Here is a 12220-nt window from a genome sequence, read left to right as displayed (position 1 = left end):
GTTGGGCATATGCTTCTTTCGATCCATTTTTTAAAAATAGCAGGGACGATCCCCAATTCCGCTGGGGGTAAAAACGGCGGTGACTCACCCAGCTCCCGTCTGGCACCTCTGCGCGCCCCCTCCGGGCCGTCGGGGGCGGGAAGGAGACGCCGCGCTGGAATTCTAATTCAGAACCTGGTTGGGGTCTAGCTGGTGGCGACGTCACTCGCGGGGCGGGGCTGAGCTCTCGGGAGCTGCATAAATGGGCGCCAAGAAGCCCCGAAAGGGAACCGAAGCGGAGCATCGCTCAGTGCTGGGAAGGACTGAGGGGACGCAGCGGCAAGTGGGGACAGGGAGCACGAGAGAAAGGCGCTTTTCCGGACCCAGTTCCCTTAGCTACATCACTTCCAAGGTAAGGACTGGCTGTTAAGGCAGGGTAACTTTTGACGTTGGGGGGGGGGAATCGGGGGGCGGTTGTTCGACGCCAGAGTCCCGCTGCATTTGGGCAGAGGATTGGGGGGGGCGGCATCCCGCGATCAAGCTCATCAGGATCTTTCGGAAGGGGTCGAGCGAGGACTTGGTGGGGGCGGAATCCGCTTTGCTGCCTCTGTCCCGAGCTGGACATGGCAGAGACTCCCACCCAGTTGTGCGTTCGAGAGACGATCACACCAGGCAGTTGCGAGAGTCGTGGAAGAGCTTCTTTCTCCTCGTTTCTTTGCTCTGCGTCTCTGTCATGCATGGCTCGGCAACTCTGCTCCGGATTAGGGATGGAACCGCGCAGGAAGGGGCGTTCGTTCTCCTGTGGATAAGGAGCGCTTGCTGGATCAGGCTAACATGGCCCGTCTAGTCCAGCATCCTGATCTCAAAGTGGCCAGCCAGACGCCTCTGGGAAGCCCGCAAGGAGGGCAGGAGCGCAGCCCTTCTCTCGCCCCTTCCAGCACTGAGGCATCGCCTCGGGCCACCGACGGCAAGGCGGAACATAGCCGTCGTGACTAGTAGCCCTTGATATCCTTTGGGGGAGAGAGCGAGCGAGAAGTCGCTTCTTTCACTCTCTCTCAATGCATTGTTCGCGACTGTGAGTGTGTGGATTTGGAGTGTCCCGCTTACTCCGGATTGAGTTCGGAGCTAGAGAGAGTGTTGCTGTGATGTCCGCCCCTGCCTCTTTCCTGTTAAAAGCGTGCCTCTCGCCCAGTGTGGAAGGGAGGCGCACCGTAGCCAAGAAGGGGGTGGGGTGGGCGCGCGCTTATACCGGATTAGTGCAAGTGCCGTGTAAACGCCCTGAAACGTCTTTCCTCCGCTCTGCCTAGGCGCCCCCATGACCCTGAACCGCGGCGACAAGCTGAGGTACCTGGACAAGCGGCGGGGCAGCACGCCCTTCGCGGCGCACCACCTGCAGCAGCAGCACCTGCACCGGCGCAGCATGCCCGTGGACGAGCGCGAGCTGCAGGCGTCGCTGCCGCCGTCCCCTCGAGGCGAGCTCTCGCAGCTGATGCGCTGCACCTCCTACAGCCCCGCCGACGACGAGGAGGCGCACCGCCAGGGCTGGGCGTCCGACTCCTCCGACTCCGTCATCTCCTCCGGCAGCGACTCGGACAGCAACCTCTACAAAGTCATCCTGCTGGGCGAGCACGGCGTGGGCAAGACCAGCCTGGCCAGGATCTTCGGAGGGGTGGAAGACTGCCCGGATGCCGAGGAAGCTGGTGAGTGCGGCGGAAAGGGGCAGACTCCGGGGGTGGGGCGCAGACGGGGGACAGCGCGGTGCAATGGTTAGAGTGTTGGACTAGGACCCAGGAGCGCAGGGTTCAAATCCCCACTCAGCCATGGAGCTCCCTGGGTCACCTTGGGCCAGCCTCACCTACCTCACAGGGTTGTTGTGATGACAAAATCAAAAGTGAGTGGAGAATCCTGTGTGCCACGTCCAGCTCCTTGGGGGAAAGACGGGATAGATATAGATTAATAATAAATAAATTCAAAAGCTAGCAGATCTGGAGATCTGCTGGGGAATTCGATCTGCAGAGGGCTGTATGCCTGAGCAATGTATGGATCAGTCCACCACCGCCTGTCCACGAATCAAGGAACACAGGAAGCTGCTTTATACTGAGCCTGACCACCTACTGGCTTATTATTGTCCACACTGACTGACAGCAGCTCTACAGGGTTTTCATGCAGGGAGTCTTCCCCAGCCCTCCCAGGAGATGCTGAGCATCAATGCTGGGATGGAACTTCCTCAACGAATTAGGAGCATGGGGAATGGCAGCATATGGAATCACCAGAGCTATAGGTCCATTTAGCTCAGTATTGTCTGCACTGACTGGCAGTGCTTCCTGAGAGTTTCCGATAGGGAGTCTCTCCCAGCCCTACCAGGAGAGGCCAGAGACTGAACCTGGGACCATCTGAAAGATCCCTCCTGGATCAGTCCAGTAGTCCACAGAGCTCAGCATCCTTTTCCCCGTAGTGGCTAACCAGATTGCGCCTCTGGAAAGCCCTCAAGCTGATAGGCTTTCTTCCTTCATCATGATTCTTTTATTGCCTCTCTTTAAAGCCATCTCTGCTGGTGGCCACTTCCCCTTTTGTAGTAGGAAATTCCCCATGGCAATACTGTACTATGTGTGGGGGTGGATTAAGATCTTTAGAGACCAAAAGCACTGCAAAGATTATGATTCCCCCATATGTAATTCAGAAGAAAAAGTGTATTAAACTGCAAAAAAAAAGTTTTTCAAAATGACACAAAGTTTACAAGTATGCTGAAATGTCCATACATGTGTGTCATGTGAAACACCTGATCTTAGTCCCTTGCTTTATTTTGATATGCACCAGTGGGGTTTCTCCCTGGTTTAGTTGGGGAGAAGTAATAAAAAGAGAACAGAAAAATGGGGGAAGCATGTGTAGTGTAAAGAAATCAAATGTCAAATTCCTGCCCCCACCCCATTCTCTGTGTGTGTAAAACAGAGTTGCGTTCAGGCCAACTCTGTTTCATTTGGCAACACAGAACTCTAGCATTGACAACATCAAACATCCGTACAATACTTGTGGGCTTCCCTAGCAATGGTGCTGAGGACACTGAAGGGGCACAGCTTCTAGGAAGCTTTGACACCCCCCCCCCTAAGATTTTATGGTATTTCAGTTCCCTTCAACCCTGACCATTGGCCATGCAGGCTGTGGCTGATGGCAATTGAAGGCCAGCAACTTTTGGAGGGTCACTGATCCCCCATGCCTGCTGTAGAATAAGTTAAAATGATTCTTTTGTGGGGAGGGGGAACTTGTTGGAGAATATTCAGGGGGGTTGAATTAATGTAAAATTACTTGGAAAGTAACTTGGAATTACTTAGAAAGTTTTGTATTAAAACTGTTGCCTTTTAGAAATTTATTTTTATTAGTTTTCAAATTATTATGGAACCACAGAGACAAGTAACCAACCAAACCAAAATACTGTATCCAACTAAAGACAAAACATACAAAACCTAAGCATATTAACTAACAACACCCAGTCTAAAATAATGACTACCATAATTCTCTGAATGGCATGGGCAGAGATGCTTGTAAACCTGAAATTAAACTATAGGAAATAAAATCCCACTATACTGAAGAGAAATGATCTGGGTCTTCCTGTCGCTTGAGTGTTATTTTTGTTCTGCATTGACTAAATTCCAGAGGGTTTTTTAAATTAATACCATAAGGATATAGTCAGATTAAAAAAAATAATCACACCTGTGGCTATGGCAGATGTGTCTGTTGTTTGACTGAAAAAAGTAGATTGAAGGAAGCTCAAATTCTGCCTGTTGCATTTCGTTATTTGAAAAATATGCCTTGTGTGTGTTTTATCTTCCATACTTTGGTTGTTGTTGCTTGAATAGTTGAATAGCCACCTCCACCACTTCTTCCCATTCAAATCTGAATAAAGCAAAATAAATGTTAAAGCATGGCTTGCATTGCATTCATTCCATGTCCTTTTCCCATCAAGTGCTGTGCTGGAACTGTTTGTACAACAATAAATTTAGAAGGGATGATAACTGGAAGCAGTACAAGGATGGCAGAGGCTGCTTTGTTTATGCACCAGATAAGGAGTTGTATCACCATCTAGTTTGTTCAGGTGCTTAAGCTTAACTGCACAGTTAAGCTGCTGCTTTATATTTCAACTGATTTGGCACCTCAGTCTTAAAACACATCTGCTTTGACTAGAGTCCCAGGATTTTCAAATGGAGCTAAATTCCCAAATCCTACCACCCTATGGCTACTCTCCTGGTAGTCTTACTTTGCAGTAAACATGCGTAATGTTGCACTAGATGTAATATTAAGCATGTTTGCTGAAAAGCATTTTAAGAGTTACAGTCCCATGGAGTTGTCTTAACTGGATTTTGGATCTGACTCTCTGATGCTCTTAATCCAACAAATATCTTACAATAAACATTTTGTGGTCCCTTCCAACTCTACAATTCTATGAATCTTGAGATGGGGGATTATGTTATCCTAATGTCTTTTTAATTTCCTTTATAGGCAACACATATGACAGATCTATCATAGTTGATGGTGAGGAAGCTTCTCTGGTGGTGTTCGACATTTGGGAGCAGGTAAGGCATTATTTATTTTAAATGTTACATAGATTCAGTGCTTTTTTCTGGGGGGGACACAGGGGTACGCATACCCCTAAACATTTTGTGAATCTAAGTTTGTCCTCATTGAGGGGCAGTATTTCAATATGAGTAGGAAAATGAGAGTACCCCTAAACATTTTTGAAGAAAAAAAGCACTGCATAGATTTGTATCCCATTTTGTGGCCCAAATTATTTTCATGTGTTCTAGTGCTTGCTTGCAACAAGTTAAGCAGCATTCTGTGTAAATTAGTAATATCTTTAAACAGATAACCAGTTCATAAAGCAGTAAAGCACAAAGATCTGGATGTAGCAAACTTAAGTCTGTGTGTACACTACTGTATATCTTTAAAGCACATTCAAAACACACTTTCTCTCAACAAATTATGGGCACTGTAGTTTATCCCTCAGAGTTACAATTCCCAGCAACTCAAAGCAAACTAGAGTGTCCAGAGTTATTTTGGGAGGGAATATGTTTTGAATGTACTTTAAAGGCACAGTGTGCACCCTGCCATACTACAGTACTATAAATGCTTGCATTGCTGTGCCTTCTTACCCCTTCTTGGTCCCTTCCATATCTTGCCTCCAGTGCAGGTCTGGGGAATCTTTGAGCTGCTGCATATTGCTGAACTATAAGACCATCACCATTGGCTATGCTTGCTGGGGCTGATGGGAGTTGTAGTTCAGCAACATGTGGAGGGCCAAAAACTCTCCACCCATATTCTGCTGGCTTGTTCTTTAAATCCAAGTAACCATTCTTACTTAGAGCTTTAACATATGCAGGGGTCAGCAACCTTGTCCAGCCGTGGGCTCGTCCACCGTCCCTCAGACCATGTGGTGGGCCGGACTATATTTTGAAAAAAAATATGAACAAATTCCTTTGCCCCACTAATAACCCAGAGATGCATTTTAAATAAAAGCACACATTCTACTCATGTAAAAACACCAGGCAGGCCCCACAAATAACCCAGAGATGCATTTTAAATAAAAGCACACATTCTACTCATGTAAAAACACGCTGATTCCTGGACCGTCCACGGGCTGGAGTGAGAAGGCAATTGGGCTGTATCCAGCCCCTGGGCCTTAGGTTGCCTACCCCTGGCATATAGCCACCTTGATTTGGCCAAGGCTCATATATACCAGGCAGGTATAGGAGTGCCCTTTTGTGGGGATTTTCTGGAAGAAGTTTAATTTTTTAAAAGTGTTTTGATTGTCCAACATCCATTTCCCTGGCCATGAGGTCTAGTGGCTTACTTTAAAAATTTGATCCACAGTGGGATGATTCCTCCCCTAACTCAAGTTACTAAAATAGTTACCAAGTAAAAAATGTCTAACCAAATGTTTACTTTGTTCAGTACAAACCTCTCTATTCCTATTTTTAACTGCAGGATGATAGTCAATGGCTCCAGAACCACTGTATGAAAATGGGGGACGCTTACATTATCGTCTACTCAGTGACAGACAAAGTTAGCTTTGAGAAGGCCTCTGAGCTGAGAATTCAGCTACGAAGAGCAAGACAAACGGAGGACATTCCGATAATTCTCGTAGGAAACAAAAGTGACCTGGTCCGATCACGAGAAGTTTCCGTAGATGGTAAGTTACCTTCTTCTAATATAAACTCAAGTGTTGGGCACTTTGTTGTTGGGAGTTGGTGGAGTTCTAACAGTGATTCTTGGGAAGAGTTTCCTAAATCACTGAGCTCACCAAGAATTCAACTTGCACTGCTGCAGAGAGGTGGGGGGCAGAATGCAGGAGATGTGAAAGCCCCAACACTGCGTTTGTGGGGGCTGGTTTCACATATGCATGTTTACTGTTTGACTGCAAGATACAAATGATGACTTCCATGTGCCAATGGACCACTGTAGATCTAATCCCAAGCAGGATCCCTGAAAACATAGCAATATATAGCAAATATAGCAATATAGATCTAGGAAATGGAGCCGGTTCACATACTCTGGTGCCAATCCAGTGTAAAGAAGTCAAATGATGCTTGTGTTTGTGTGTGAACCAGCCATTTGTCACTGAAGTAAGTTGTCTAAACCTAGGCACTGTAATCCTGGCAGCCTGACCCTATAGAGGTTGACTACAAGTTTGAACATAGGAAAATGCCTTATACTGACTCAGTCCATTGGTCCATCTAGCTCAGTACAATCTACACTGAATGGCAGAGGCTCTCAATATTTCAGATGGGGGACATCCCCAGGCCTATATGGAGATGTAGGGGATTGAACCTGGGACCTTCTGCATGCAAAGCAAATGCTCTATCACTAAGCTACAGCCCATACCCATGTATCTAACCAAGCAGATTCCTGAAACACTACAAGACATGCTTACCAGTATTGAGCTAGATGGCTAAATTGTCTGATTCAGTATAAGGCAGTTTCCTATGTATGTATGTGCCCACACTTGCACCAACATTTGACACTTGAGATAAGTGTTTCTAGTATCTTATTCCTGTGAGTGACTGTAATTCGTTTTAACTGTTTTTAATATTGAATTTTAGTTTGCCATAACCTAGGACTGGTGGATAACAAATTGAATAATGATAATCTCCCACCCTATGATTTTCAACCCTTGTATAATCTCTTTCCACCAATATTTGGGAGGAGAGCATGTGCTTTGCTGGCACGTCACAGTTTTAAATAATTCGGTGTCCTCCTTCTGCCCTCCAGAGGGACGTGCCTGCGCTGTTGTGTTTGACTGCAAATTCATCGAGACTTCAGCTGCTTTGCATCACAACGTCAAGGACCTGTTTGAGGGGATCATCCGGCAAATCCGGCTACGTAAAGACAGCAAAGAAGACAATGCCAGGCGGATGGCTAACACCAAAAGGCGGGAGAGCATCAGCAAGAAGGCCAAGCGATTCCTTGGAAGAATTGTAGCCAAGAATAACAAGAAGATGGCATTCAAGGCCAAATCCAAATCCTGCCACGACTTGTCAGTCCTTTAAAAAATGGCTTTCAGCAGGACCAGATGCTGTGTGTGTTTAGCGTGGGTTGTGAACATGCCTTTGACTGTTGAAAGTGTGTGGGGGGGAAAGGACTTTGAAAACACAAAGCTGCACAGTTGGGAGGAAAAATATGCTCCTTGATGCCTTACAGTTCCGAAGCAAGACTCGGAAGTAAGAATACTGTGTCTTCATGGGTAAAATGGTTTATAAGCTTCAGTGTGTGCAAGCTACTGAACTAATTTTCATTCAGCGGCTTTGTATGCCTGCATTCTCACTGTGTATATTTGCCAGCTGTCCTGTGGACACCAGGGATGCAAAGATAAGAATGGACAATGGTACACACACACAAAATGCAAAATGTATCACCATCAACTTGTCTCCTTTGCAGAGCAAAACTTGAATACATGTACGCAGGCTCGTACACTCTTCTCTTTGGTAAATATATTAAAAAGCAATCATCTTTTAAAAACTAAATGTGGGCTGGTATAAGGCCATTCAAAGCGCATTTGGATGAGTGAAAGGGAAAAAATGCAGAATAAATATAGTTTTTTGAAGTTTTAATTTGCACTTTCATTAACTGTTTAATTTGTTAAATTGTTTACATGCAGATTTTATAATAAAGTATTTCTGGTTATAATCTGTTATCATGTTTCTTTTTTCTTATAGTAAAGGCATTGGGAGAGCTAGTGGTATTTTAAAAGTGTCCAAAAAGCATATCATAGCATTCAAATCTTTATGCAGTAGCTTGCCCCCTAAATTAGGGGAGCTCCAGCAGTTGTATGCAAATACATGTAAGCCTCAGAGGGATTATTGTTGATTTTAAACGAAGCACACCTTGATAAATTGCTATTTTGAACAGAGGATCCCCCCCTCTCTCTCCATTGCACTCTTTCCCTTCTGATTTTCTTCATACTCCATTGGTTTCCCAAGCTGCCTTCCTCCCATAATAAGGCTATGGATAGATATGATTGCAAACAAGGCTGACTCCAAGTTTGAGTGAGCAGGCACCAGCACTGTAGTGGAACCTGCTGTGGTGCTTGGGCCTCAGATGCTCTATGGTGATGCTGGGCCTGATATTCAATACTCAAGCTTCGGAACTCTGAGGTAGCAAGGGAAGAGCCTGAAAATTAACAGCAAGGTGGCAAGGCATGGGTTGCACTCTCATTTCTTTCTCCCACTCTTCCATTCAAAACTGCAGCTTCCTAAGGATGCTTTCCTCTTTAAACTAGGGCTGAGTAGAAACAGAGTAGTACTGGTTTTCCCCCACGTAGTTCACGAACAGTCTAGAAGATCTATTGCACCTATTTTTTTTTTTTTTGCCCATGAAAAGCGCATCTTGAGAAAGTAGTTTCATTCTGAAAATGAACACTCATTGCAGATTGAGTCTGTGTTATCCTGCAATGTGTCCATTTGCAAACAGACCCAAGTGATCCTGGCGATGTAGGAGGCATCCAAGATCACTTACCAAGATCACAGCCGCCACTTCCTTCATTCACCTGGGGCATGTACAAGGTGGGAGAAGCGTGGATTACATATGAACATAAGATCCTGCTGGATCAGACCAACGCTCCATCTAGTCCAGCATCCTGCCAACCAGATGCCTGTGGGAAAGCTGTGAGCCCAAGAGCTGTATCTCCTTCTGTGGGTCCAGCAAGGTATTCAGACGCCTCTGACTGGAGGCAGAGCACAACCATCATGGCCGGTAGCCAGTCGATAGCCCTCTCCTCCATGAATCTGTCTAATCCTCTAGTGGGAACGAGTTCCACATTTTCACGATGTGCTGCATGAAGAAGTCCTTTCTTTTCCCTGCCCTGAATCTTCCAACACTCGGCTTCAATGGGGGCCCATGAGCTCTAGCATTATGAGAGAAGGAGAAATGCTTTTCTCTATCATTTTCTCCATATCATGCAGAATTTTTTTTTACTTGCCTTTTCTCTAACCTAACCTAACCTAAAAAAATTCCTTCCAGTAGCACCTTAAAGACCAACTAAGTTAGTTCTTGGTATGAGCTTTCGTGTGCATGCACACTTCTTCAGTATCTGGAAGGAATTCTTTTTATTTTGACTATGGCAGACCAACATGGCTACCTATCTGTAACTAATCTAACCTAGTGAGGGTTTCTAAAAGTTTTCCAAGTAACCACACCCACCCCTGCAGGCAGCAAGAACTAGAATGAATCTCGATTGGAAGCAGCATGTTGAGGGTGAAAATGAATAATTCCAGGTGGAGAAAAACTACACTTTTGCTATCCAAACAGGTTAGTGTGTATGCAGCCTCCATTTACAATTCTAGTCCAGTTATGGGGCTTACGTCTGACTTGGCATGTATAGAATGTCTCTGTAAAATACAGCAGTGGCAGGGAGGCCTTCTGAATTTAGCCCTACATAGGTAGCCTAATGGCCATTGTTGATGTTCAAATGAATTCAGGCAAAAGGAACAAGTTAGCCCGCCTCATCCACGTAGCAGAGACTCTCAATGGATTGTACAGAAATGATACTCCTGACATTTTTTTGGACATTCACTCTTATTTATTACACACAATTTCAACCTGTTCTTTCATTTCAGCTATTGGTAGGATTAGAAAATAAAGTTTCAGCTGCTATAACCCTCTCTTTTACATTCCCGTTAAGCTTTTGGGAGCAAAATGGGGAGGCCATGATTATGTTCTTCTTGGAGACACAGCCAGCTCCAGCTGCTCCCACCACCTCCAAAGTGATAAGTTGAAAATGCATTTTAAAAATAAGTATAAGGCAGCATGTGCTGCAAAGCCACTATTTAAAGCTCAGCTGTTCTCATGGTGCAATATATTACGATGCGTCAGTTGCAATAATGCAGCACAGCACGTGTGACCTCAGGATCTCCTCAAGGACACAGTTAATGGTTGCGCTCATGAATACATCTCATTGTAAATCACACTCGGTTTTTATGGATAGGCCTCTTGAAAAACTCTCTTGAGCTGAAAATATTTGTCAGGAACAGAGGCTGTCATCAGCTAAATATTCCTATGGGAATCAAACAATACAAGTGTTGCACCTTTCAGGTGGTCAAAGTACTTTACAACTGATTACAGAATCATAGGATTGGAAGGAACCCCAAAAGCCATCTAGTTTAATCCTCTTCCAGTGCAGGAGACCTGCTGCCACACCCACCCTGAGAGGTGGCCATTCTCCCTCCACTTAGGAATCTCTAATGAAGGATGACTCACCACCTTTCAAGACAATCTGTTTGACCCTCAAAGCAGGAGGTTCTTCCTAAATCAAAAGGGGTAGTTGAAATCCCCTTTCTTCAGCTCCTACCTTCTGGAGTGGCAGAAAACAAATTTGTTTCATCATTTATGAGACAGCCCTTCAAACACTGGAAGACTGCTATCTCTTCATCATCTCCTCTCCAGGCAAAGTACAGTGGTACCTCAGGTTACAGACACTTCAAGTTACATACACTGCAGGTTACAGACTCCACTAACCCAGAAATAGTACCTCGGGTTAAGAACTTTGCTTCAGGATGAGAACAGAAATCTACCAGTGGCGGCACAGCAGAAGCGGGAGGCCCCGTTAGCTAAAGTGGTGCTTCAGGTTAAGAACAGTTTCAGGTTAAGAACGGACCTCCGGAACGAATTAAGTTCTTAACCCGAGGTACCACTGTAATCTGTCAACCTTCAACATTTTCTGTTGGGACCATCTCCAGATTCTTCACCATTTTTGTTGCCCTGCTCTTGATAATATTTCTCAGAGCAGACTCACTGAAATTAATGGACATGACCAAGTTATGTCCATTAATTTCTACTTAGTTGAATGCCACCCGGTGGTGGTGGTGTTGTTGTTGCTGTTGCTGCTGTTGCTGTTGTTTATATATGGCTATCACTGTACATGGCACTTTATAGCATGTCAGATTCAGGAAAGCTTATTTATATCTAGTCAGTTTGTCATACTAAGTGGCTGCTGCCAGAACTTTTTTTTTTTTTTGCAAGAAAGTAGACACTGTCTACAATACCATCTATTCAGGAATGGGCTGACAAATTATGGAAATTTATCATAATGACTCAGCTAAGACATTTTCTCAAATTCAGGGAGCAAAACAAAGACATTACAAATATATGATAGGGTGGATTAATGTTACTGCATATAGCAAAAAAGGGGGAGCTAGTTTCAAAGACAAGCTATAGCTTCACAACACTTCAGTACTAATAAAGTAAAATATTTAAAAAAACAGGCTGATTACACAAATTATTGTACAGTGGCATCACACTTATAATTAAAAAGAAGAAATCAGGGTAATTTGTATAGGAAAATCTCATTTGGGAAATGGGATGAAGACAATCAAGCTTCTTCTTCCTCCGTTATTTTCTTTTTCTTTTTCTGGGGCAGAAAATTGAAGACCTCTTCTTGTATGCAGATTCATAATCTCCTTCATGGCAAAAAAAGTTACAGAAGTGGGGTGCAATAAGGTAAGATAAAACTGAAAGGAGTACATACACAGTGAATTAAAGAAAGGAAAACCAGTTCTATAGTTATGCCAGGGGTGCCATCTCATCCTCAGGATTGTGGGTGCCTGACGCTGCAACACAGACATGCAACATCACACGCACACACCTGTATGTAGTGCATGGGACGTCACACGCACCACATGCAGGCGTGTATGTGTGACGTCGCATGTCCGTGTTACAATGGCCGGCAGCAGCTGCTCTTCCTCCTCTCCACAGGCAG

The 12220-nt window shown here is 45.0% G+C and overlaps 1 protein-coding gene across 1 annotated transcript; it reads left to right on the top strand.

Annotated features, from left to right (window-relative positions):
• Window positions 1–262: 262 nt before the first annotated feature.
• Window positions 263–8154, top strand: RRAD (RRAD, Ras related glycolysis inhibitor and calcium channel regulator). Its single transcript, XM_081202381.1, has 5 exons — window positions 263–391; window positions 1287–1679; window positions 4474–4547; window positions 5956–6160; window positions 7240–8154. The coding sequence occupies exons 2-5, from the start codon at window positions 1295–1297 to the stop codon at window positions 7515–7517; spliced, it is 942 nt and encodes a 313-aa protein (XP_081058507.1). The 5' UTR covers window positions 263–391; window positions 1287–1294; the 3' UTR covers window positions 7518–8154.
• Window positions 8155–12220: the final 4066 nt, after the last annotated feature.

Source organism: Podarcis bocagei (genome assembly GCF_964188305.1).
Source record: "Podarcis bocagei genome assembly, chromosome: 7".
Taxonomy (NCBI): Eukaryota; Metazoa; Chordata; class Lepidosauria; order Squamata; family Lacertidae; genus Podarcis; species Podarcis bocagei.
This window is presented reverse-complemented; position numbering and strand designations above follow the sequence as displayed.